A 27,922-nucleotide genomic window follows, 5' to 3' on the forward strand; every position below is an offset into this window, starting at 1 on the left:
TATCATACTGTCTAAATTGCCTTTTCTTTTTGGATTGTGAAACAAGCATGTCCTTCCTAATGACCCCTTTGTGTGTGAGCTAGCAATGACCTCGGCTTCTCTAAAGGTCACTGCATGTGCTCCAAACAATCTTTTATTTTTGCATTTTAAATAACAGTCACAAGTAAGCAAATCCAGAAGCTAGCTTTTTCCATTCATGACTAACAGTTACCAACTTTTTACATCTCGATAAATAAGTGACAGCTTCATAGTGTAAGATACTGTCCCAACTTTTTTTTTTTTTTTTTTTGTCTATTCTCTTTAAAGACTTTGCAACATTGCTTTTTTGTAAAGTGTGGCCTTACAAAAGAGTTCTGTGTACACAGATGAAAATATCGCCGGGACCGGTTTGGCTCAGTGGATAGAGCGTCGGCCTGCGGACTGAAGGTCCTGGGTTCAATTCCGGTCAAGGGCATGTACCTTGGTTGCGGGCGCATCCCCAGTAGGGGGTGTGCAAGAGGCAGCTGATCGATGATTATCTCTCATCGATGTTTCTAACTCTCTATCCCTCTCTCTTCCTCTCAGTGAAAAATCAATAAAATATATTTTTTTTAAAAAGAAAATATCACAGAACATTTATTAAAATGTTAATTCAGTCTTTCTTCAGGACATAAATTGGAGACTTCACTAATTTCCACGTTTTGCTTGGTCTCTTGAAATTTTCAGTGGAGGCAGACCATCTTCTTTTAAAACGACCTTATTTTTAAACATTCGTTTTAATGTATTTAATTACAGTTGACATTCAATATTATATTAATTTCAGATATGCAGCAATGGTTAGATATTTATAGAGCATCTTTTTAAAAACTATCTGTTTCTCATTGAAAATAGCCCCTTCCACCTTCTCAATCTTATACCAATTTTCACAGACATGAGCTATTCTTGAAGAAATATTATTTTGAAGAAATACTAAGATAACACTAAATTAGTTATAGTCTAAATAAACATATATATGGAGAGAGAAAGAGAGAATTGGATATAATTGTGTTGACCTGTTTTCAAAGATCAGTTCATATATTTCCTGGAGAGTGTTTATGGACTGGTTTGAGAATCCAGTATGGAAGTACATTCCTGTCATCTCCCTTTGGCTTCTATCAATTGCCCAGAAGATGGTGTTGAGAAGGATTCTGAGGCACATTTTCACTTGGACACAATTAGTTGTGTGTTGTCTGTCAGGTCAGAGGAGTGGAAAGAAGACAGATAAACAAATGATAGTTTATCCTAATGCAATCAGTTTTAACAAGTAAAAAGGTAAAAATGTCATTTTGAACATCATTTCATCCATATTAGTCCAAAACGAGTAACTGATTTAGCCAATAAGGTTAAAGAAACATCAGCCAGCCATTTGACTTTAACTGAACCAAGCATCCATTTAACCCACAGATTTGTCTTTGAGTTGGATGCGATACAAAGTCTCAGGTCCTGTGTTTATGTTAAGGAGCACTGCCACTCTTTCATCACTTATAAGAATACTCACTAAAGACACCCCATCAGTTCTTAAGAGAATGAGCTAATGAATGTAAATACAAATGCACATTAAAATGAGAAATAAACCATTTGCTTGTCGTGTTGATTTACATAGATTGACAATCTGGAAAGGAACAGCCCTTCCATACTCGCATGACATCAGATTTGAAAACATTGCCTAAATTCGCTACTTTCCTTCATAGCTGTCAAAGTCAATATGGATTTAGGGATATGGCTTATTCCATGTGGCCACAAAATGACAGCACAATTGAAAGCTGACTAATCCATGATGATCCTGGAAATTCCATTTCTTGCTTTAGAGAGTAGCCTGACATTCTCGGGGATTTGCTGCCAATTCTTTAGGAATAAATTATCTAAAGAATAAACCCAGCCCTCGGAAAATATGAGTATGTAGCAAAGCTAATCGAAGCCTTCCAAGGAAGTTTTTGCACTGAGGTCTCTGATATCTCTTGTTCTGATAAATTTCTTCTGCATGGTAGCTGTGATAATTCTAGAAAAATCTGACTTAAAGACAAGAGACACAGTGAGGTTTTGAGCTCTAGTCTCATCTTCCCATGGGAAGGAAAGCAAATGCTTGGTATTGTTGTTGTTTTTTTATTGTGTTTCTTGCACCAGGTTAGGAACTTTTATGTATGGAAGATTTTTTTTTATAAATATATTTTATTAATTTTTTACAGAGAGGAAGGGAGAAGGATAGAGAGCTAGAAACATCAATGAGAGAGAAACATTGACCAGCTGCCTCCTGCACATCTTCTACTGGGGCTGTGCTCGCAACCAATGTACATGTCCTTTCAGTCCACAGGCCGACACTCTATCCACTGAACCAAACCGGTCTTGGCAATGTATGAAAGATTTTTAAATCCAATTCATTACTTTGCGAACATTGATTATCGGCAGCTTTTATAGGCAAGTTGGTTATGATTAATGGAGATAAACACACAGCATGGGATGATGGGCATGCTTCCTTTTCCTTTTGCTTCTACTCATATAATGTTAATTCTTCAGTTGTCTACTCAAGTCAAAATATGTATTATTCTTAAAAACATTGACTTAGAATCCTTTATTTTAGTCTTTTAAATGTAAACTCCTAAGCCTTTCAAGTTTTGCTGTTGAGTTCCTTTTAATAAAATCCCGTTTTTCCAGGTTAAATGTAGTAGCTCGCTCAGTGTGGTTCTTGGGTATAGACAGAAATTTAATGTGTAGTGTCTAAAGAGCCCATTTCTGCCCTCACCGGTTTAGCTCCGTGGGTAGAGTGTCAGCCTGCAGGTTCGATTCTAGTCAAGGGCATGTACCTTGGTTGTGGGCACATCCTCAGTAGGGGGTGTGCAAGAGGCAGCTGATTGATGTTTCTCATCGATGTTTTTAACTTTCTATTCCTCTCCCTTCCTCGCTGTAAAATCAATTATATATATTTAAAAATATCCCATTTCCCCGGAGGTAGGCTTATGTCAGCTCACTGCAGCCTAATGGGCAATAGGCAATGATGAAAGAGAGGTCGTGCTCAATGTGCAATGCTTAGGATGTAATTTTATCTTGAGTTTCCATTGGGGGGGGGAAAGGTTTGCTCAGTCCTCTCTTATTTTTGTTAGAAAAGTCAATTTATTACCCATAAGTTATTACTTTATTTTAAACTTTTATTAAATGTTTCAGATCAAAACTGTTGTATTTGCTTTTTTTTTTTTTAATTACATTCCCTTACGAATTACCCTATGTTTCTATCAGAAAATTTTGTCTTTGCTAATTTTTACAAATAGTCAGGATATCCTAAAAATGTTCAACTCTAAAGCAATAGCACTAAACAAGAGGACAGATGCTCAGATTCTGAATATTGCTTCCTTTTTTCAGTTCTGCCAACCATTCAGCATGGGCAGCAGATACTCAGCACAATTGAAGGCATCCCAGTAACTCTACCTTGCAAAGCCAGTGGCATTCCCAAGCCAGCTATCACCTGGTCCAAGGTAAACGGCACCTCGTGTTACGAGCTCTTAACAATATTGTCAGTCATCCACGCAACTTGTGACTGTCCCATAAGACCTTATAAAAAGGAAGATCTGTGCAGTCACACCACTTGGAAGCTGACCCTGAAATGTTCTTACCACACTCACCTACCTGATGTTTGGATGGTGTTCACAACACGAGCACCATCTGCGTGCCCTGGTCGCAGGTCTCCGAAGCCCTTTTCACGTCAGCGCATCTCTGTGGACAGCTCTGTGCCCTCCGCTGGGGCCACATGTCCTGCAGGTTCCTTCCTGGTGTTTGGACTCAGGCCTTTCTCCAAGGCCACTCCACCTGCCAAGAGGCGATCAGGAAGTGCAGTGGGAATGACTCACAGGTGTCCTACATAAATTCCTCACTTCTCATCCATCAGAAGAGTCTTTCTGAAATGCACCCCCTCCAGTTCCTCAGAGGGTCCCCCGCACAGTGAAGCATCTCCGCCCTTCGTTAGCTCTCTGTCCTTCTGTGCTTCCCTCCAGCCCTTAGGGGTCACGTCCCTAGTAACCTTGCTGCCCCCACATCTTTGCCCCAGACTCTCCTCTTCCGGGAAGACACATGTAAAAGCCCATCTATTCCTCCTCTATATCCCTGTCCTGAAATTGTACGGCTTTTACTTGTGGCCTTGCGGTGAGGAAAAACCCATTTACTGAGGATGTCCTTCCCATCTTTGAACAGCCATGAAGGTGGCCTATTTTCTGTAAATGAATTTTCACTTGGCAGATATAAAGTAATATAAAATGATGGCATAATAATGAAATGTGCCACTTGTATTATTACTGCTGCACCAAAGTACTTTGCCATACCATCTGATGTTATGCATTTAAAAAACACACATCTGAGATATAGAGAAGTTGGTGTTGACCTCAGTAAAAAAAAAAAAAAAAAAAAAAGTTGATTTCTGCATTTGGACGCTAAGGTACAACGGTGAAGCTGATCCCCAAACTGTACAGAGTCTGCTACCGAGTAGGGGCATTTTTTCACAAAAATATAAAGTGGAAATATTCTTTCCAGGCCGGACTCTGTGCTGAGATCAAGCCCAGAGGTTCAGCATCTGAGCTCCTGAGACTGCCTGCTGGGGTTCCATGCCAGCTCTCCCAGGGACTGACTGTGACTCCATACTGCCCCCTAGCTGTAACGTGGGGGTTGTGAGAGTTCCTATTCCTGAGGCTGTTGTGAGAGCGAAAATAGTTAATTGATGAGAAGTGCTCAAAACTGTGCCTGGCTTAGCATGGGCACCGTCCCTTCCCTTACTGTCAGCGTTCTGGAGTGAAAGGGGCATAGTTTGACACGAAGAACTACCACCTTTGCTTTATTTGTTTAAGCTTTCTTACAAATAACTTTCTTCCAATCAGCGTGTGTGTGTTTTAATCTTGTGTTCCCCCCACCACCCCCCCCCCCCCGAGAATTTTTTCCTTCCTCTTCCAGACATGAAGTCACTCTTTATTATCTTAAAAATACTTCGCCTTGGGTTGTGTTTTTGCAGAAAGGCGAGCTGATTTCCACCAGCAATGCTAAGTTTTCCGCGGGGGCTGATGGGAGTTTGTACGTGGTGTCACCTGGGGGCGAGGAGAGTGGGGAGTATGTGTGCACCGCCACCAATGCCGCCGGCTACGCCAAAAGGAAAGTGCAGCTGACCGTCTATGGTGAGTGCGGGGAGAGGAATGTCTTTCCCCGATAAAGTTACCAGAAGGCTATGCCCTAAAGTCAACTAGGCCCCCAGGTTTATATCTCTTTTTTAAAAATATTTTTTTTTAATTGATTTCAGGGAGAAAGGGAAAGGGAGAGAGAGAAACATCAATGATAAAAGAGAATCGTTGATTGGCTGCCTCCTGCATGCCCCACACTGAGGGTCGCGCTGGCAAGTGGGGCATGTGTCCTGACTGGGAGTTGAATTGGGACGTCCTGGTTCATAGGTCGATGTTCAACCACTGAACCATGCAAGTTGGGCCCCTCCCCCAGGTTTATATTTCTTACTGCCAGCCAGCACCTCCCCTATTCAGATTCTGATGTAGAGGGAGAGTGGTTGTGTGGCCTTTTGGAAACATGTTGTGGTTTTGTCTTAAGGAATATGCTCATTGCACCCAACCCTCCTCAGAAATACCAGTTCCTTAAAACGCCATGGAAGCCAAGCTTGAGCCGTGTCTTGCTTAGCGCTCTGCCTTCAGGGGTTCCTTTTGCAGATGGCAGACTCTTAGAGGGCATGTCAGCTGACCTCTCCATGGTCAGGGAAGAGCTTAAAAAGGGAAACTTTCTATTCATTTTCCTTTCAGCTCTGACAATCCATGCATTTCTTTCTGGGAAATTGTAGATGTGACAAACCTTTGACATAAGCAGTGTCTTATTTTGTAAATGATTTAAGAATAGATGCAGTCCGCACTGTATTGTAAATGGGATGTGTTCCATGTACCATTTCCCTTCCGAAACGTGCATTTACTTTAGTAAGGCCCAGAGTGTTTGGAGATCAGAGAGGCGTGTCCCACGATAAGCCTGTTGAGATCGCCGCCCTGGCCGGGGAAGAGGTGACCCTCCCCTGCGAAGTGAGGAGCTCGCCCCCACCCATCATCACCTGGGCCAAGGAGAGCCAGCTCATCTCGCCGTTCTCTCCCAGGTAGGAGGCCCAGGATGCATTGCGACCCAGGGTAACAGTGACTCAGGGCAGAGGGGTGCACCTCTTCCTCTTCTCAGTTGTTTCAAAAGACAACTTGCATTTGAGGTAAATCACATGTACATGTGAGCCTGTAGAAACTAGATAGGCCTTCTAGATCATTCTTTAGTATCTGAAACGCTAACACTCAGCTATAACATAATTTTCCACAGGTGCATCTGACAAGGTGGTTATTTTTAAAAGTATATATTTTATTGATTTTTTTTTACAGAGAGGAAGAGAGAGGGATAGAGAGCTAGAAACATCGATGAGAGAGACATCCATCAGCTGCCTCCTGCACACCTCCTACTGGGGATGTGCCGGCAACCAATGTACATGCCCTTGACTGGAATCGAACCTGGGACCTTTCAGTCTGCAGATCGGCATCCACTGAACCAAACTGGTGGTTATTAAAACGGAGCCTGTTTGTACAGAGATTCATGGATGCACAAAGCGCATATTACACATAGATTCCATTCATCCCACTGGAGAATAAAACACAATACAGATGTTTAGGATTTGATTTTTATTGGTTGGTTTTGTAAAACTCTTGTTGGTTAAACCCTTGTACAAATAAAGGCCCATGGAGACAATATCCTATATAATAAGAGAGGAATATGCTAATTGTCTGTTACACCTTGAGGCGTAATGACCATTGGCATAAAGAGCACATCTCAGATCAGCAAGAGGGTGGGGCAGCGAACTGCAAGCAGAGGGCAAAAAGCTACAGGAAGGGGCAGGGCAGCAAGCTCTGATGGGAGGGGCTACAGGAGGGTGGCAGAGAGCTACTGGCACACGGATTTGTGCGCAGGGCTACTAGTATTGATAAGCTCAGTGTCATGGGAAGCAGAATGCCAGAGCCTTTAACAGCACAACCTTTGTTGCCATGCAGATGTTCAATTTACCTCTGCCGCTTAAAACTTGCCTGCGACTTTTGGCTGGATCTCTTTGTGCCTCAGATTTGTTGTTTATAAAATGGGGATAATACTTCCCTGAAGGATTATATAAGATAATGTCTATTCCATACTCCTTGTCTCTAGTTCTAAAAAATGATAGCAGTACTATTTTAATTCAATATTATGCCAAAAGTTACTGGTGGAATAAGAATTATAGCCTTTTGCTATTGTCTATTATACTTATTGATATATAGTTATGAAGATAAAAATTCATGCTACTGTAGTTTTGCTTCTAATGAGAGAAAAGATAAGCAAGAAGAACTTGGCATAATTTTACTATTTCTTTGAAAAAGTAGTTGCTTTGAGTAGTTTCTAATAAAAGAAACACCTTATAGATAAAAGTTGCAGTTGAAGTTTTATTGTTCCCTTCCTTAATCTCTTCTTTCTTCCCAGGGTAAGCACTGCCATAGACTTGGTGTGCATCCTATACCTGCATAGTATAGAATATAATATTGTTTTCTTGTTTTCTGTGTTTGATTTTTATTTTATTTTAGAGTGACAGAGAGAGAGAGAGAGAGAGAGAGAGAGAGAGAGAGAGAGAGAGAGAGGGAGAGAGAAACATAGATGTGAAAGAGAAACACTGATGAGTTGCCACCCACAAATGCCCTATCCAGGGATGTGACTCACAATCTGGGTATGTGCCCTGACCAGGAATCAAAACCTCCACCTGCTGGTGTTGAGGATGGCACTCCACACTCCAACCAACTGAGCCACACTGGCCAGGCCCTGTATTTTAAATGTTGTTTTGAGTGTTTTTCATTTGCCACTGTAACATGTTATATATTGTTATATATTATTAATTTAATGTCAACTCATTTTTATACATATAGATTTAGTTTATTTAACTTAACTACCATATGTATTTTCTATATTTTGTATATACCTTTCCCTGTTTATGGACACGCATGTTCTTGTTTGCTTTACTTTTCTTTCCTTTTTTTTCTTTTTAAAATTTATTTTGGTTTTACAAACAAGACTTTTCAGTGACTATCTTTTTATATGTCTCTCTATGTACACTTGCATGCATTTCTTTACGACCTGTACCTAGCACTACAGTTTCCAGTCAGAAGGAATTCCTGTTTTCAGCTTTGTAGACGTGGCTGAATTGCTCTCCAAAGGGGTAGTACTGGTTAGCTCTCCCACCAATAGGATCTAGCTGTACCTGTTTCCATATTATAATTAATGCTTACACATCTTTGCCAGTCAGATGGCTGTACAGTGATGTCTTGCCTCTGTCTTGGTTTCATGGGACTGACTTCCCAGGAGCCCAGAATGCTCCCACTTGCTTGTTAGCCATTGGTGTTATCGAAGAATTGCCTCTTTTAAACAACCTGCACCGTTCTCGGTGACTTGTCTGTTTCTTGTTGAATGTGCAAATTGGGCCTTTGTTCTTACTGACATTCCTTTGTTTGTTGTCTCTGTTTTTTAGTACAATGAATAGAATAAAGTTTTTAGTTCAGTTAATATAATAAAGTTTTTATATGTGGGTCTGGTTCACCCAACTACATTATGTTTCTATAGGAGGAATATATTCAAAATGCACATGTACCTTCTCTTGCCTTGATTTTAGCACACTGAATTTTTAAATAAATTTGTATAAATAGAACAAAGTATTCAAAATACATCAATTTACTAAAATACACATTTGCTTTGTGTACCTGCAGCTTGATAAACCAGAGATGTGCAGTTACTTGATGATTTCAGACCATTAGATTAGGTTTAAAAGAAAATGAAAACTGATTTTGTATTTGCAAGAACATCATACAAGACTACACAAGATAATTATGCACCTAAGCTGGCTTTTAAGCTGTACAAAAAGACATTAGAGCTGGGAAAACAGTCTCGAAACCTGCTTGCAGAGTAGTAATTCCACAGTGCTTAGGTGGGTATTGAAATTCTTGTGCTCTGTAGTCAGCTATGTGGTTTCTTTCTTTCAGACACACATTCCTCCCTTCTGGCTCCATGAAGATCACAGAGGCCCGCGTGTCCGACAGTGGCATGTATCTCTGCGTTGCCACAAACATCGCCGGGAACGTGACTCAGTCCGTTAAATTAAGTGTTCACGGTGAGTACTGGCCTCGGGGAGCTCCATCTTCCTCGTTTCTTTGATAAGTAGCTTCCAAATTGTACATAGAGTAATTAGAGAGAAAAAAAATTTTTTTTAAATCTGAGATGTGATTTTCTTTCACCTACTCTGAAAAGTATATCTGCCACCTGTAAACAACTCTCCCCCTTTCCCTTTCCCTCAAATGAACAATATTAAATTTTTAGATCTCAATTGTATTTGATGTCTACAGTGACTTTTGACTGTTTTTAAAAGCAGTAATAAAAATGTGTTCAGACTGGTGGCTTTTTGAAGTGAATGTGAGTTCTCAAGAAATAATTTAATAGTAGTTAAATAGTCATTTTCACTATTTCAAGAGTTCAGCAACTGAAAACAATCTGCTTCCTAGATTTTTGACTACTTTAAAACTAATTAGCCTACTTTATTGCCTCAATTTATCATAGTCTGTTCAATTATTCTTTAAACCAAAGCATACTCACTGATAGCGAGTACATACGCTAAGCCAGGCCTTGTGGAGGTGCTGGGTATTCAAACAGAAGAAATTTTCTCAGATAGTATTGACTTGATTTCACTCTCAGATTAGTTACTACATTAGTATCCTATTGGTCCTGGGATTTGAAATCCAATGAGAGTTCTCCATTTACCAGTCCTAGGGCACTAGGCATGTTACCATACCTCTCTTGTCTTTAGTTTTCTCCTTCATGAAATAATGACAATAATTCTATCAAACTTATAGGCTTCTTGTTAGTAACAATCTATAGAAAGTATTATTTAAATATTAAGTTTAAAAAAAAAGACAGATGAGTGTGTTATTTTTAGGGGGATAAGGTATATGAATCCTGATTATATCCTTATGGGTCTCTTTGATTCTATAGCACATACTGCATGTATGTGGAACCCAATAATACATGCCAGTGCTTTGGTAAGTTATCTCATTTAAATTTCTATGGGAGGGTAAGTAAAGAGAAATAATGGAGACTTGATCTTGATTTTCTTCTCAAAATTAGCAGAGCCCTTTCTGTCTGGCTCAAGCTTCAAGAGAACAAAAATTAAGAATATTTAGAGAGAAATGCTTTTTGTTTTAGTCTCTTATGGAAATGATCTCGATTACCTTTTAATAGGGTTTTATACCTTAAATTATTTACAGATTAAAGGAAACCTAATGACATTTTTAGGTGCTTGCTCTCCCTCAAGTTTAGAACAAGGCATTATGCATGTATTATGTCCCATAGTCCTTGCAGCGTATTGATGTGGAAGAGGTTATTTTGTCTGGCTTAGGAAACAAACAGGCCTTGGGAAATTGACCAGCTCGCCCTAGAGCAGTGGTGGGCAAACTCATTAGTCAACAGAACCAAATATCAACAGTCCAACGATTGAAATTTCTTTTGAGAGCCAAGTTTTTTAAACTTAAACTTCTTCTAACGCCACTCCTTCAAAATAGACTCACCCAGGCTGTGGTATTTTGTAGAAGAGCCACACTCAGGGGCCAAAGAGCCGCCTGTGGCTCACGAGCCGCAGTTTGCTGACCACAGCCCCAGAGCACAGAGTTAGTAAGTGGCCTGAGCCTGGGTCCGCATGCTGAGGTTATTCCGGTCTGTCATCCTGCCTCTTGGTAAGGGGCTCTCACATAAAGTGAAAAGGAAGGGAATTTTTAAAAATTGAATTATGGATACTCAGTTGCTGTTTCCAGTTCCTCCAAAGATACAGCGTGGCCCTAAACTTCTGAAAGTCCAAGTTGGCCAAAGAGCGGACATTCCGTGCAATGCTCAAGGGACGCCTCTTCCTGTCATCACCTGGTTTAAGGGTGGAAGCGCCGTGCTGGTTGATGGAGTCCAGCATGTTAGCCATCCAGGTGGAACGTTAAGCATCAACCAAGCCATGCTCTCAGACGCCGGAGTATACACATGTGTTGCTGCTAACATAGCAGGCAGCGATGAAACAGAGATAACACTCCACGTCCAAGGTGATTTGGGGCATAGAGAGATATGTGTATGGTGGGGGTTGGGAGTGTGAGACAATGGCTGGAGACTACATATAAAATATATAATCCTGGATAGTCTTGGGTCACTTTCAGAAGATTTCTGTATATGACTCTTTACTCAACTTTGAAAGGAGAACCATTCTAGAAAGAAATGAAACCCTGCTCTTACTAAACCGGCCTCCATTTTTGTATGTTTACCTTTGAAAATGAAATTGCCATGAATGAGGTAGATGATGGCATCAGTCCCAGATCATGCCCCGCCCACTCTCTTTGATTTGGGAGAAATTTGGGGCAGAGTGAGTTGGAGTGGTAGGGTGTGCTCAGTATTGATCCCTAGAAAATCTAGTTCCACGGTTCGCTGTAATGATGTTGGGCCTTGTTTAGAGGGTTTGATTGTTCCTTCAAGCTACAAATATTTATCCAGCTCCTACCAAGTGTCTGTCCTGTTTTTGGCAGTGAGGAGAAAGTCATGAAAAAGGCAAAGCACCTGCTTTTATGAGCTGTTCCACTGTGAATAGGCAGAGAGCAAGCAAACAAATAAATGGATCATATAAGTGCTTGGTGGAAAATTAAAATAGGGTGATGCTCCTAGCAGTTGGCTATGTTAGGTTGGATTGTCAGGTAGGCCTCCTGTGAGGAGGTGATATTTAAAGTAAGATCTTGTTGACTCTAAGGAACCAGCCATGTGGAAATCAGGGTGAAGAACATTCCTGGTCAGGGAGAATACCAATGCAAAGGCAAGAAGAAAAGATAAGTAGGTATCGAACTTAGCATGGTCCTTAGTACTTTGTCCAAGTCTGAGATAATACATTTATTTTTCTAATAGAACCACCTACACTGGAAGATCTGGAACCTCCATATAACACCCCATTCCAAGAAAGAGTGGCCAATCAGCGCATTGCATTTCCATGTCCTGCGAAAGGTGTGTACCACTCAGACATATGGGCATTGGTGCAATGTCAACTTGTTCCTTCTATACTGAGCCCACATCAATTCCTAAAATCCCACTTGTAAGTCCTTGTTATAATATCTGGGCATAATAGAAACTAATCCCTCTTTCAAATAACAGCTATTTGAATAGGAGTTTTTCCCTCTCAGGTCTTTTATTTTCTTCACTGAAAAGACCTTCTGCTCCTTCACACTTGCCTCATTTAGTATGTTTTCCATATAGTTCATGCTCTTTCCCATTACTTCACATCTCTATTCTATCAGGCCTATTTAAAATATGAATTGTAAAGCATTTTATTACATCACTTATGCAGTCTATTTTGTTGAGCAATCTTTGTGTTTATTCCTTTGACTAGAGGCCCAGCACACGAAATTCATGCACAGGTACGGTCCCTAGGCCTGGGCTACAATCAGGGCCATCTTCCCCAGCTGCCTACAGCTGGCCCTGCTCCCTTCCTCCACCCACTCCTGTTCTCCGTTCGCCATCGGGTGATTGGACCCTGCCAGCTGGGGGGAGGAACAGAGAGGTCAGCCATTCCCACCTGCTCACCAGCCCCTCCCCCACTGTGGGTAACCCTCTATGTGTGGCCTGGTGCTGCCCATATTCCCCGCCATCCACCCCTGGTTTCCCTTTCGTCATCAGGGGATGGGAGCCTGCTGGCTGGGAAAAAGGATAGAAAGGTGGTCAATGCGCCTCATTGTGACTGGTCGAGCAGTCGTTCTGGTCATTCCACCATTAGGGTCAATTTTCATATTATCCTTTTATTATATAGGATAGTATCTTATTTTACCTCTTCTTTTATTTTCAACCAACAACTCCTTATATATCTAGTCTATTTGATTAATATAGTTTTTCCCACTAAGCGCCATGACTCACAAGAAAATGCTTTTCTTACTGTCATCTGAACGTCTTGATAAAAATAACTCTGATCAGACTCTACACTAGAGATCATAGGTCTCTTAAGACTAATCAAGAATTAGAGGTACCCGTGCCAGAGGAAATTATCTGGAAAGTAGCATGCACTTTAGGGTAGAAATTATTTCCTCCTAGTATACTGGATCTTTAATAGTGATTACTAATTTTGTTGTAAAATATCATAAGGCTTTAATTCCTTTTTTAGGTACTCCCAAACCAACCATCAAATGGTTACGGAATGGTAGAGAGCTAACAGGCAGAGAGCCCGGTATTTCTATCTTGGATGAAGGCACCATGTTGGTTATTGCTTCTGTTACACCACATGACAATGGGGAGTACATCTGTGTTGTAGTCAATGAAGCTGGGACCACAGAAAAAAAATACAACCTCAAAGTCCATGGTAAATACAGATAAAAATGCTAAAAATCACATAATTGAATATGTGATATTTTCAAATTATTATATATGTTATTCTCTCAGTGTAGTGTTATGTAATGTGAATAGAAATGTTATCAAACAAAACTGGTGATCTTGTTGTATTTATTGATTGATTGATTAAAACATGATTTTTTATTGTAACTATTATTTTTTAAATTTTTTATTGAATTTATTGGGGTGACCTTGGTTAATAGAATTATGTAGGTTTCAGGTGTATAGTTCTATAATACATCATTTGTATATTGTGTTATGCATTTATCACCTAAGTCGAGTCTCCTTCCATCCCATTTATTTCTACCTTTACCCTCTCCTACCTCTAACCCCCATTTCCCTCTAGTAATCACCATACTGTTGTCTGTGTCTGTGAGTTTATTTTCTTTACTTAATCTCTTCACCTATATCATTCAAAATTCAAATGGTAGAAAACTATATATAGTCAAAAGTGCCATGACCAGGAGCTGAGTCATCTACTAATCCTCTCTAGGACCAAAGAAAGTCCATTAGCTTTATATGTACGCGTGTGTATCTTCCCAGAGATATTTATACATATGCAAAGAAATGTATATACATTTTTGTCCTCATTTTTTTTTCATTTTTGGTTAATCCTCACCTGAGAATATTTTTTTCATCAATTTCTAGAAAGAGTGGAAGGAAGTTGGGGGCGGGGGGGAAAGAGAGAAAGACAGAGACATTTATTGGCTGCCTCCCACATATGTCCTGACTGTGGCCAAGAAATAATCCCACAACCCAGTTATGTGCCCTTTACCTGGAATCAAACCTCAGCACCATCCGGGCCCTGGCCAACACTCTAACCACTGAACACATGGCAGGACTATCCTCATTTTCTTTATTCACTTATTTATTTATTTTTATGTATTTATATTTTAAATATATTTTTATTGATTTCAGAGAGGAAGGGCGAGGGAAAGAGAGAGAGAGAAACATCAATGATGAGAGAGAATTATTGATTAGCTGCCTCCTGCATGCCCCTTACTGGGGATTAAGCCCACAACATGAGCATGTGCCCTTGATCAGAATCAAAGCTGGGACCCTTCAGTTCACAGGCCGACACTCTCTCCACTAAGCCATACCAGCTAGGGCTATCCACTACTCTTCACCTTGTCTGTATTGCGAAAACAATCTATCTTTGAGATTATTCAATATTCCCAACCCTTATTTATACCTACACTTTATGGCTATGCCATTATTTACTTAGCCTTCCTCTATTAATGATGAACATTTAGATTACCAGTTTTTTGCTATTATAAGTAACACTTCAATGAAAATCTTGAACTTTTTTCATTTTGTCAAAACTGTGTACCTTTTAAAATTTGATGGATATTGGCTTCCATAGATCCTGGGCCATATTCACTTATATCAGGAAAGTAATGAGGCCCACTTGACTTAATTAAGACACTAGTGATTTGTATTTTAAGTGATTTGTAGAATAAATAGGTTCTCCCTTCAATTTATCCTGAAGTGTATCCTCAGTTCAAAACTCTGAAAAAGAAAAAAATTCAATAAGGATTGCTTATCATCAATACATTGGTCAAGACTTTTCATTTTCTATTAAGGCATGTGTTTACAATATGACCAGCTGGTTTGAAAGCACAAATCTGATAGAATTCGCTTACAAAAGGCCTGAACAAAGAAACTTTATAAGTAATATTATAAGGGTATGTAGCTATGACTCCTCTCTTTTTGCAGTTCCTCCAGTAATTAAAGATAAAGAACAAGTAACCAATGTGTCCGTGTTGGTCAATCAGCTGACCAATCTCTTCTGTGAAGTTGAAGGTACTCCCTCTCCCATCATCACGTGGTACAAAGACGATGTCCAGGTAAGTGGAGACATCCAAATATTCCTCATTTCTTGCCTCTGAAAGACATCATTCAGATGAGACTTTCTTCTTAATAATACTATGAAAATTTTACTTGAATTTTTGATGATGCATCCTAATTGGGATTGGAAATGACACAGCATTTTGGCCCTTCAAGGTGACTGAAAGCAGCACTATTCAGATTGTGAACAACGGGAAGATCTTAAAGCTCTTCAAAGCCACTCCAAAGGATGCAGGAAGATACTCCTGCAAAGCAATCAATGTTGCAGGCTCCTCTCAGAAGTACTTTAACATCGATGTGCTGGGTAAGGAAAACATTTTTTAAAAAAACACTACAAATAGATGCATTTCTTACATACGATAGAGCTGACTGAAAGAGTAAAGAGAAAAATAAATTGATAGGACAGATATCTGCCTGTCACTCTATCGTTATTTTTATCATTAATATTTGTTGAACAGAACCCTATTGTATGGAGATTTAAAAGATATTATTATTTATCACACAGAGACATCTATGGGTTTTTGGTACTATCTTATACATAAAATAGTAAATTGCAACGCTTATCGATTTCTCCAGTTAGATGGGCAGGAAGTTCTCTGGGTAGTGACTGTGTAGGATGAGGCAGAGTAAGTACCATTCGTGTTGTCAACATCTCCTGAAGTTACTAGGTTGTATTTGAACTTGAATGGAAAATATACCTTCCCCTGCATTCTAATTAATTTGTGTAACTAAATCACCTCAGCTCTGATTCTAATTAATGGGGGAGAATTCTGAGAACAGGTAATAACTGTAATAAATTGGGTAAGAAAACATTTTTAATTTTTTAACAGTAATCATAAATTTAAAATTTTATAATTCAGTGTGTGAAATTATATTTGCCAATTTGAGTTTACATAGAGATAGCATGACTTCCTCTCTTCTCAGTATTTTGCTCACCAAAATGGGCATGTGATTTATAAGTCTGGGGTGGGAAGTAGGAATGATGCTGCATTTAAATTACCATACAAATATAAAATTAAAAATATAAAATTAACCTTTCTCACTAAACTTCTCAAAGTCTGAAGTACTTTGCATTCCCAGTACAAACATTACCATTATTATATTTAAGTATAGGCTATAATATCTAAGTAATATTTTCTGCCATTAGTCCTATTGGCATCATTTCTCTTGGCATTTGCTTTGAATTTTGTCTGTGCCGAGGACTCCCACATTTTTATCTCCAGCTCAGACTTCTCTGGCACGGTGAACTGAGTGGTCTCAACGAATGTCTGTTCTGGTCGCCTGTGGTGATTCCTGTCATAGTGACCAGTACCTCCACCCATCCCCTCACTTCTGCCAGAACCTGGTACTCCTTCCTACCCCTGTCTCCCCTCCTCCTTAAACCTACATCCTCTTAAGTCTATTTCCTAATTCCATGTTAAATTATTTACTCCTTTCTATTTCCATTGTGAATGTATCATTTATAAGCTGCATTAATACCATATAATAGCCTCCTAACTCACCCCAACATCTACTCTTCACCATGGGAATCCACTCTTTATGCAACAGCCAGCATGGTTTTAAAACACAAATCTGATCATACCCCTGCCCTGCTGAGACCCTCTAGCAGCTGGAGATTAAACCCTTCATTTCCGTGAAGATGAAGAACCAGACACCTTAGCACAGTGGTCGGCAAACCGTGACTCGCGAGCCACACGCGGCTCTTTGGCCCCTTGATTGTGGCTCTTCCACAAAATACCACAGGCTATTTTGAAGAAGTGGTGTTAGAAGAAGTTTAAGTTTAAAAAACTTGGCTCTCAAAAGAAATTTCAATCATTGTACTGTTGGCATTTGGCTCTGTTGACTAATGAGTTTGCCGACCACTGCGCTTAGCATGATGTGAAGGGAGAAGATTCGAAGGTCAGGACAGTGTACAGGAACTCTTCCATATGTTTGATAATTCCAAGAATAAAAACTAGCAGAGCCAACACTATACTCGGATCCAGTTTTAGCGTAGGAGCCCTGTAAAAGAGGGTGATATATTTTAAGCAGGACTGTGGTGTGATGTGTAAAATTTGAACACTCATATAAGATTGACGTTGGTTATGTCATTCATTAAAATGTATAGCAGTAGTAAATTGTCTGAGCTTCCATACTCACTCATATTCTAAACTCCTTATGTACATGAGTTTAATACTCCTCAAAATGAGCAAAATGAGTTTTATACGACCAAGAATTGCCCTGCTATCAAGTCTTTCATGAATGTATCCCTGTACTTCAATTTAACATTTGGTTAAATGTGATATGAAAAAAGACTGTTCTGTGATGTGTTTGACAGTAAGATCTTGCTATAATTCTGTAGAAATCATTGATCATCTGGTCTCCTTCCTCCCACTCCTTTTGCAAAGTTTCAGATTTTCATGATAATATGTCTTTGTTTAAGTCCCACCCACCATAATAGGTGCCAACTCTGTCAATGAAATCTCAGTTGTCCTTGGCCAGGACACCAGCCTTGAATGCCAGGTCAAGGGCACTCCCTTCCCAGTGATTGACTGGTTCAAAGATGGCAAGTGAGTATCTTTTCTGTATTTGTTACAAGGGTTATTTATAGGAAATTTATGTATAAACACATATGGATTTTCTCTTAATTATTTTACCTCACGGACTATTATTGAGTGCGCATGACAGAAGACAATATTGCAGTAGAGCAATGCTTCTAATTAGGTATCCTGTGGTTAAGTCACTGCAACTTTTTAAAAACTAGCTGTGAGTTTTCCTAAAAAGAAGATCAATTGATTTTTAAAGAGATGACTCGGGGTATTATAGACTTTAATAACCATGATGCTTTGAGAATTAAGTAAAGCTGTTGCCAGTTGTATAAAGTGAGCATTTAATAGTCAGTAAATGGTTCTGTATAACAAAAAAAGACTTCCTGGACAACTATTGATATATATGAGCTGCTTTTGTCATAAATATCTCTCAGTACTTATGAATTAAAAAAATTTGTATTTACTATAATATATACTTTTTAGAAAAGTTGACCTGGTCATTGCCTTTTGTAAGTAATAATTATTTTTTTTATTGTGGATACTTTTCCAGATATTGATATAGTGATAATTGGTTTGAAAATGATATTGGTTGGCCTGGAGCTCCTATACTCTTGGTTTTTCTTTTCTAAATGATAGTAGAAAATTGGCTGTGCAAACACCACTCCCCCCAAAAAAACAAGCAAACAAAAAACAAACAAAACAAAAGCAAAACAACCAGAAGAAAAAGAGGAAGGGATGAATGACTGAAGTAGATAATGATACTACCAGTTTTCTATTAATATTATTCAGCACTTTAAGTTCAAAATGAACTCTTCATCTTAAAGTGACGGTTATCTCACTTGCATTAGTGAAGTGGTCTAATAATTCCATTCTTCTCAGTAGGAGTACTAATCACATCATTAAAAAAAAGATTTATACTAAAAAATTCAACGTTGATTTTTATCGTCATTTGACAATGATTTTTGTTGTGATTAAGAAGAGAGGAAATATTGGAAAATAAAAATGGACTCATGGAATAAAATTTTATTTTTTTTCTAGGCCTTTATTTTTGGGAGATCCTAATATTGAACTTCTAGACAGAGGGCAAGTTTTACATTTAAAGAACGCGCGGAGAAGTGACAAGGGGCGCTACCAGTGTACTGTGTCCAATGCAGCTGGCAAGCAAGCCAAGGACATAAAACTGACAGTCCATAGTAAGTGAGACTTCCCCATACTTTTCATTGGTATCAGTTCTCCGTATAAATTGAAAGGCAGGGTTCACGCTAATATTAACTGTTCTTTTATTCAGACTGAATAATTTAGAATGCTACATTAGAATAAACAGTCTGTCTTTATGTGTTTTAGGCTAGAATGTTGCATCTGATTTTAATGCATTTTATCAATAAGTATGGACTGTTTTTCAAGTGGTTTAGTGGTTTTTATGTGATCTCACTTAAGAGGTCATGGATTCCTAATTGGTTGATATATATATATATAAATTACATCCTTAAAGGAACATATGTAAAAAAAAAAAAAGACCCTCTAAAAAGGCACAGTGCGTTTTAATGTGCATGTGTTTATAACCTTTCTCTTTAACAACCTTCCCCAAACAGAAGGACAGGTCTCAGAAAAAGTATATATAAATTAAATTGAAACTGGAAGTGACATTTACTTGGCAAATTTAAGCAATAGATGGATGTTATACTGTTCTACTGTGAACTGGAAATGTTTTTTGAGTAATTTTTCGCAGTTTCACAAATACAATCTTTTAAAGTATAAATGCTATTCCTTTGTAAAACATTTATGGAGGATAGGCAGTTGTTTGGACCCGTGTGTTTGGATTCATTGATGTAGAACATAACTTTACCCCATGGGTATGAGCTGGGGAGAGTGATTTCTTTCCAAAGACAAGGGCGAAAGGGAGCAACTCTGTGCTCGAAGAAACCTAGCAAAATCTGCCTTGACCAGGTTATCAAAGTAGCATCCTCAAGGGTGAGTGTGCTGAGAGCATGTACCCTTGATTGAGAAAGTGCTTTCCCTCTGTCATCTTTCTCCCACGGACCCATAACCCTAGTCTAAGCGTAAGAACCACATTCCACAAAACATCCTATTCTAAAATAAAATAATGTCATAAAATAACGTGAAGTCACTAAGTCAGGCACATGGCATTTGGTTTCTCTTAAATCGTTGCAATCATAGCGCAATCCTGAAGTGACCGCGTTCAGAATATGCGGCAGTTTTGAGCTGCTGGGGTTGTTTTTCCAACAGCAGGGACCCCATGCGGTGTGAGAAGCCAGGCATGTGGTTGCTGAGTCATGGAAGAGACACATGCAGCCAATTAGATGAGTCAAGTCCAGTGAGTGAAGTCTTGGCAGGTTCCAGAAAAAATAAGAAGCAAAAGTTAAAGACCCCACAGCCATCACCAGTAAGCTGGTTCTGAAAGCAGTTAGACCTTTAGTATTTCTCGGGGGCAGGACATGAAGTTGTACCACACCTGACAGTATTGCTCCCTTGGCCCGATTTCAAGTCCATGTATATCTATGATAAGTGGCATTTAGCTTGGTTTTGCTTTGGTAAATGTAACGTTCTTAGCCTGTTATGTTTATTGGACTTAAATGAACCCCTGAAACGAAAGCTGTGACGTTCTGTTTTATCTGAAACTCAGAAGGAGGGTGTTAAAAATGGACAAAACAGCCAAAACCGGTTTGGCTTAGTGGATAGAGCTTCGGTCTGCGGACTGAAAGGTCCCGGGTTCGATTCCCGTCAAGGGCATGTACCTTGGTTGCGGGCACATCCCCAGTGGGGGGTGTGCAGGAGGGAGCTGGTCGATGATTCTCTCTTATCGATGTTTCTAGCTCTCTATCTCTCTCCCTTCCTCTCTGTGAAAAATCAATAAAATATATTTAAAAATAAAAAAATAAATTTAAAAAATGGACAAAACAGGCAAATCATTATCAGCAGATAAGTCATAGGCTTCCTAATTGTCTTGAATGTGTACTTACTTTGAGTGCATTGTTTAAACACCTGTCCCATTTGAGATGGTAGGCAGACGCGAAAGCCTAGAAAACCTGTTTCTGCTCTGAATTCCTTTGTAGTCCCACCCAGCATTAAAGGAGGGAATGTCACCACGGAAATATCAGCCTTGATCAACAGTGTCATCAAGCTGGAGTGTGAAACACGCGGGCTTCCTATGCCAGCTGTCACGTGGTATAAGGACGGCCAGCCGATCCTGTCCAGCTCGCAAGCACTTTACATCGATAAAGGACAGTTTCTTCATATCCCTCGAGCGCAGGTCTCGGATTCAGCGACGTACGTGTGTCATGTCAGCAATGTCGCTGGCACTGCTGAAAAATCGTTCCACGTGGAGGTTTATGGTAAGGGACAGATAGGTGCTTTCATCAAGTCTCTATCCACCTCTGCCTTCTCATGGGCCAACTTCCAATTCATTCACCAATAAGGTCCTGGTGGATCTGATCATGTTTAATATGCATGGGTAGGAGTTAGAAGCGTTTGTCCCACGATTTGGAAAAAAATGTTTTTAAAAGTTACTGTTAGCAGGAAGTGGTCCATTCATTTGGCCAACCATTTGGCTGTGGCCCTGAGGGATACCAGACCATTTGGTTTTTATGCAGAAGGTAAAGTTATTGTTAGGACTCAAAGCATTCTCTTCTATTTGCCCTTCAGAAGCCAGACACGGTATAGATTCTATCCCACAAATACTTAGGATAGCTGTAGATCAGCTGACCCAAGAAATTCTTTCAACAGCCTAAGCCGGGGATGAATGGTAGGAGTCCTCCTGTTTCATGGGGATTCAAAGAATTGCCTGAAATATTCCTTTTTTCTCCCAGTTCCTCCAATGATTGAAGGTGACTTGGCTGTGCCTCTGAATAGGCAAGTGGTGGTTGCCCACTCACTGACCCTGGAGTGCAAAGCTGCCGGCAACCCTCCGCCAGTGCTCACCTGGTTAAAAGACGGCGTCCCCGTGAAAGCCAGTGACAATGTCCGCATCGAAGCTGGTGGGAAGAAGCTGGAAATCATGAGTGCCCTGGAAGCCGATCGGGGGCAGTATGTGTGTGTGGCGACCAGTGTGGCAGGAGAAAGGGAAATCAAATACGACGTTGATGTCTTAGGTACATACAGATGCCACTGTCTGGATTCTCAGATTCCTAGCCAAACCTGACTAGTTTATTAAAGTTTTATTTTATTTTATTTATTTTTTTGGCCCAGCCAGTGTGGCTCAGAGGTTGAACATTGACCTATGAACCAGGAGGTCACAGTTCAATTCCCGGTCAAGACACATGCCCACTAGGGTTGTGGGCTCGATCCCTTGTTGGGATCCTGCAAGAGGCAGCTGATCAATGGTTCTCACTCATCACTGATGTTTCTGTCTCTCCTCACTTCCTCTCTGAAATCTATAGAAATATATTAAAGTTGGTTTTGGTTTTATTTTTTGGTCATGCAGTAAATAAAATCACCTAGCGAATAAAATAATCTGCAGTAATAGAATAATTTAGTTTTCTGTTCAACTCTGGACTACACATTACTGAGTGTTGGATTTGTCACTAGAGTCCCAAGATCCGGAAACTCACAAAAATCTTCCACTGGTTTTGAGAGAATCCTTTGCGTTTGTAAGGGCATAGGTGGATTTCACACCTGTGACCACATCTGACTGCAGGAAGGGAGAGCATGGTCTTCCATGCCAAGCACTGCGATGGGCAGCAGGAAGCTTAGTCTCCTGGTTTGGGAAGTCATTTTGCAACCCTGAGGCTCACTTCCTTTGAATTGAAGGCTCTTGAATAGAGGCCCATCCATAACACCGTAGTGCTAGATTAATTGTGAAAAATCTGCAATATGTCAAGAGTACATTCATTGACCCAGGCAAGTGTGTATTGTAAAATGTACTTAACATTTCAAACCCCCTTCATGTGCCAGTTACTGCAATACTTACCAACTTGGTGTGGCTTAAAGTGATGCTGTATTTTCTTCTTGCATCTGTTTTATTGCATGCTACATGTCTGTTGTTTTCTAGTGCCGCCGGCTGTAGAAGGAGGAGATGAAACATCTTACTTCATAGTGATGGTTAATAACTTATTGGAGCTCGATTGTCAAGTGACAGGCTCTCCCCCACCGACTATCATGTAAGGGTTTTGGTATGTCTATTAAATACCTCCCACTTTTTTATTTGAGTGTCTCAGAGCTATCTTGAAAGAGGTCCTGCACCGCTTAAAAATGGTTGTATAAAATTACATTCTTTATATTCCTCTTTTAATAGACATACACTATATACAAGGCAACTTTTAATTGATACTCACAGGGTCTTTAAATCTGTCCAATTAGAGGCATCCCTTTTATGCTCTTAGAAATGACTTGGCTGTGCTCATGGGCCAACTTCTCCAGTTTATAGGAACAGACTATCAAGCAGTCTGTTAACTCTTTCTGGGACCCTGAAATGATTAATGAACAACTAAGTAAGAAGGAATGTACCAGACATATTAGGAAAATAGTTAACAGGCATATATGTTTAGTGATTCTATTTCCTCATCCCTTCACTCACAAAGCATTTCTTGAATATTTATCTTTCATTTCCAAAGTGCTATAGGAAATGCAATTAAAAAACAGTCAACTAAGGGAATAAAATATTTCACCTAGGATTATAAAATTATATGTAAAGTGATAACTCATAAGAAATGAAAAAATATAACGCTATATCATTTCAGGGTTTTATTTTACAGATGTTTTAGGATTGTGTTCATTTTGCTAGTTAATATTATTTAAACATTTCAAGTGAATAATATTTTGGGGCATTTACCTCGTTTTGTAACCTAAGATTAATAGATGAATGAAGAACTCAAGACATGGCTACTGGGTTCCAACAGTATGCTAACTTCTCTGTTAGCCTGGGTTTCTTTTTTTTTTCCTTTCCTCATGTACAGTTTATTTTATAAAGTAAGAAAATAGGAAATTAGGCAAATGCATAATTGAGAATTAATATATGTCTGTGAATAAAAATATATAAATATAGTTTATCCAAGATACACACACACACACACACACACACACACACATATATACACACACACATGAATGTATATGTATATATGAAGATATATTTTTTTCAAGGGACTTAACCATTTAAATGCATATCCATACTTCTTTTTGCCCTGTTTCTATAGGTGGCTGAAGGATGGCCAGCAAATTGATGAAAGGGATGGGTTTAAGATTTTACTGAATGGACGCAAACTGGTCATTGCCCAGGCCCAAGTGTCAGATACAGGCCTTTATCGGTGCGTGGCAACCAACACTGCTGGAGACCACAGGAAGGAATTTGAAGTGACTGTTCATGGTAGGCTGAAGAAGGGACAAGAGCATTTCATTTAAAATTAATTTTTGCATCGTTTCATTAGCTAATTCACTGTAGCTCTGGATAAATCTTGAGGTGTGGAAAATAATGTGAAGAATGTGGATTTGCACCCTGGCCAGTGTGGCTCAGTTGGCTGGGTGTTGTCCCTGCACTGAAAGGTTGCTGATTTGATTCCTGGTCAGGGCACATGCCAGGTTGCAGGCTCAATCTCCAGTAGGGAGTGTGCAGATGGCAGCCCATCAATGTTTTGCTCTCATGTTGATGATTTGTCTCTCTCTTCCTTCTCTCACTCTAAAAAAACAATAATAAAAAAAAAGTGAATTTGACCTGGCTGGGGTTCTCAGTTGGTTGGAGAGCCATCCTGTATCCCTCCAGAAGGTTGCAGGTTCGATCCCAGGTTGGAGCTCATACGGAGGGCAACTAATCAATGTTTTTCTTGTCACATTGATTATCTGTCTGTCTTCCTCCACCACCATCACCCTTCCCCTCCCCCCGGCTCCTCTTTCTCTAAAATTAATGGAAACATATCCTTGGGTGAGGATGAAAAAAAAAATGGGGGGAATTTGAATTAAATAATGGTATATTTTAAGTCATTTTATTAATATACCCAAGAAATACCATGTGAATGCATAGAGAGAGAACTGAAATATTAGGATATTCTGCATAGAATGCCAGGTCTGAGGAATGATCCTAAATAACTAAAAGAGGTGGGCAGAAAATTCCACCTCAGAGGGTTATGTCAGCCTTGAAGGGTTTAGCCAAAACAGGAGGGAGTGTGAATAGAGTCATTTCCAGAAATGGAGGCGGAGGGTGTTCTGCAGGATCCAGGGCATCTCAGTGCATTCACAAAACTGGCACATGCGTGTGAAAACCATTACTGCAGCGACAGAAGCAAGTTTCTGGCAGATTGTTATGTGTTTCCCTTGCCAGCAGGGAAGGAGGGACTGGAACAAGAGACCGGGGAGCCATTTGGAAGTCATCGCAGAGGTTTCTATGAATGTCAAGTTCATTTTTCCCTCTCCATACAGACGCTTTTTTTCTGCTTTTTCAGTCCCGTGATGGAATAGAGCTATCCTGTTTCACAGTCTCAGTTCCCATTCCTGAGTGAGGGAAGCTGGCAGGGCCAGCTTAAAGCAAGTTGCCATCCTGGATTCTGTCAGCCTTGCTGGGGGCAGGGTTCCCCACCATAAATATGGGTGCTGATTTAGTGAAGGAGTTCTCGAGAAGGGGAGGGTCACAATAAAGAAGGAAAACACACCCACTGCAAATACATTGTACTCATTCTTTTGAGAATTAGAGTTTTATAATTAAGACATAGGTACTCGCTAAAGTATAAATTAAGTGCATGGGGTAAAATTATTCATGTTTTGTTTACATTTTTACAGTTTCCGGTTTTGTTTTACATACAGATTTTTAAGTGTCTGACCCCCACTGATTATGGTTTTTTGTTCCCTCCTTTCTCCGTCCCTCCCTTTCTCTCTCTCTCTCTCTCTCTCTCTCTCTCTCTCTCTCTCTCTCTCTCTCTCTCTCTTCCTATCTCCCTTCTATTCTATTTTCTTCCTCTCTTGAATCTAGTTCCTCCAACAATCAAATCCTCAGGCCTTTCAGAGAGAGCTGTGGTGAAATACAAGCCTATCACCTTACAGTGCATAGCCAACGGCATTCCCAACCCATCCCTTACGTGGCTCAAAGATGGCCAGCCGGTGAGCACTGCCCAAGGAAACTTCAGAGTAAGTAGAAATATCAGCGAGCCCCAAATGAGAAAGCTACACAGATCCTCCAGGAGCAGCACACACTTCTTTCCCAATTGTACGAATTTTCCTGTTTTACGAATTTTGCTGAAAATTTATTAAAACAATATGTGTTTTCCTAAGCATTCTTAAGAGCATTTAACTTAATATTTTATATGAAGAATGGAATTAATTAAAGACTGATAACTTGAAGAGTCATATCAGTTTTTATTTTATTAGTTGGTACTTGTATATTTTGATTGATGACTATCTTAACTATTGAAAAATCGGGGTTTTATGAATAAACAGTGTTCATCAATACTAAGAATATCCCCAATATGTTCACCATAAACTAAGATTAAGGTAAAGATACATCTATACAAACCTAATTGAAAAATATATTTTAACCAGTGTTATAAGCTTCAAAAGAGCAGAGATTGTGTAACTGGTATATAACTATCTCAGTACATGTTTAAGTATATAGATAGATGATATATAGATAGATAGAAGGTTGATAGATAGATTCCAAACCTAAATAATTTAAATGATGCATTTAAAATCCAGATTAATACATATTGCTACTAGGTTCAAGTTATTTGATTAATGTGCATGAACTTGGCTTGTAATAAATTTTCAATAGGAAGGGATGTGCTGAGTTCTTTTTCTTGTACAATAGGTGGATATCTGTTCATTTATTATTCCTATTCCAAATCCAATGAAAGGAATCATTAGTATGGAGCCTTCAAACATGGTGCAAGTAAACAACTGTTTACTGGAAATAGACATTTATTACATAATCATATAAAAATATAATTGCACAGTGTAATGGGTAATTTTAAGAGGAAAAAAAAAAAGAGGTGTGACAACAGATAATGAGGAAAGCCTTGAAGCACGCAAGTGATTTATGGAGAAAGCCTTTGAGCAGATATCTGAAGCATATGCAGGAGTTAAATGGGTGAATTAGTGGAAGAGAACTGGTAGGGTGTTTCAGAGAAGGTGTACATAGGCAAGCAACTTAAAGGAAAGGAGAGGATGGCACCTCTGAAAGACCTGAAAGCAGCCAGTGGAGTGAGGAACAGAGAGCCAGAATGAGTGGTATTGGGGGAAACCAGAGAGGGCAGGTAGGAGGCACTTAAGTAACATTAATGATTTTCTTTTTACTGCAAAGCAATGAGAGATCTTTGAAGGGTTTTAAGAGACGAGAGGTGTGATCAGGGTTGCATTTTAAGTAGTTACTCAGGCTCCTTTTGGAGAATGAATTGAAGGAGCAAGAGTAGATTTATGGAAATCAATTAGGATTTATTTGTGTAGGAGAGAGAGAAGATAGAAATTTGGACTCACATACTGGCCACATATGAGGATACGTGGTTAGAGTTGAGAGTTATTTATTGTTTATATTATTAGGGCTCAGTGATAGATTGCTTATAACAGGTGAGGGAGAGGAAAGTATCAAGGAAAACTGAGGAATCTAACCTACACAAATGCATAGATTGTCATGACAGTGACATAGGAGACTCTGGAAGAGGATGAATTTGTGGTGGGGAGAGGGACCTGTGATTTGAGTTTTATATTTTGGGAGTTGAATTGACAAACTAGTGAAAATGTCAAGTAGACCATTGAGTATGTATTCCTGGAGCTCAAAAGAGAGCTCTGGCTGAAGATGCCGACACTTAGATGATATTTGAAACCATAGTCACAGTTGATTTGATCTAAGGGAAGAATAAAGGGTAAGAAATAGGAGAAAGAACTGAGTTCAGAGTCATAAGAAATCGTGCAAAAGTCCAGAAGGGAATATAAACATACGAATGTGCTGCTTAACATATTTAGGCCGTATGGCTGGAGAACAGTGGGAGTTTACATGGGAGTACATGGCAAGAAGATCATTTGGGGTCAGAATGTGGTAAGCCTGGAGGGTGATGTTGAGCTGGGATTTCATTCTGGGCAAAGGAGTGAGCCATGAACAAGCTTTGCGGGAGGACTGGTAAAAGGATCGAATTAACATTGTGGACAAATTA

The 27,922-nt window shown here is 39.5% G+C and overlaps 1 protein-coding gene across 4 annotated transcripts in view; it reads left to right on the forward strand.

Annotated features, from left to right (window-relative positions):
* Positions 1-27,922, forward strand: part of HMCN1 (hemicentin 1) — a 343,610-nt gene that overhangs the window by 181,724 nt on the left and 133,964 nt on the right. For all 4 annotated transcript variants that reach the window (XR_014793395.1, XM_084866565.1, XM_084866564.1 and 1 more), the window contains 16 exons: positions 3,373-3,485; positions 5,006-5,165; positions 5,962-6,130; positions 9,060-9,187; positions 10,878-11,150; positions 11,995-12,090; positions 13,238-13,432; positions 15,178-15,308; positions 15,466-15,613; positions 17,732-17,858; positions 18,876-19,030; positions 20,912-21,190; positions 21,665-21,946; positions 22,846-22,954; positions 23,990-24,159; positions 25,753-25,907. Coding sequence is in view for 3 of the 4 variants with exons in the window: in XM_084866565.1 (XP_084722691.1) it covers positions 3,373-3,485; positions 5,006-5,165; positions 5,962-6,130; positions 9,060-9,187; positions 10,878-11,150; positions 11,995-12,090; positions 13,238-13,432; positions 15,178-15,308; positions 15,466-15,613; positions 17,732-17,858; positions 18,876-19,030; positions 20,912-21,190; positions 21,665-21,946; positions 22,846-22,954; positions 23,990-24,159; positions 25,753-25,907 (2,690 nt within the window). In the remaining variant the exon portion in view is untranslated. The remainder of the gene's footprint in view (positions 1-3,372; positions 3,486-5,005; positions 5,166-5,961; positions 6,131-9,059; positions 9,188-10,877; positions 11,151-11,994; positions 12,091-13,237; positions 13,433-15,177; positions 15,309-15,465; positions 15,614-17,731; positions 17,859-18,875; positions 19,031-20,911; positions 21,191-21,664; positions 21,947-22,845; positions 22,955-23,989; positions 24,160-25,752; positions 25,908-27,922) is intronic.

The sequence above is a fragment of the Pipistrellus hanaki genome (genome assembly GCF_964339955.1).
Source record: "Pipistrellus hanaki genome assembly, chromosome: 18".
NCBI classification, from domain to species: domain Eukaryota; kingdom Metazoa; phylum Chordata; class Mammalia; order Chiroptera; family Vespertilionidae; genus Pipistrellus; species Pipistrellus hanaki.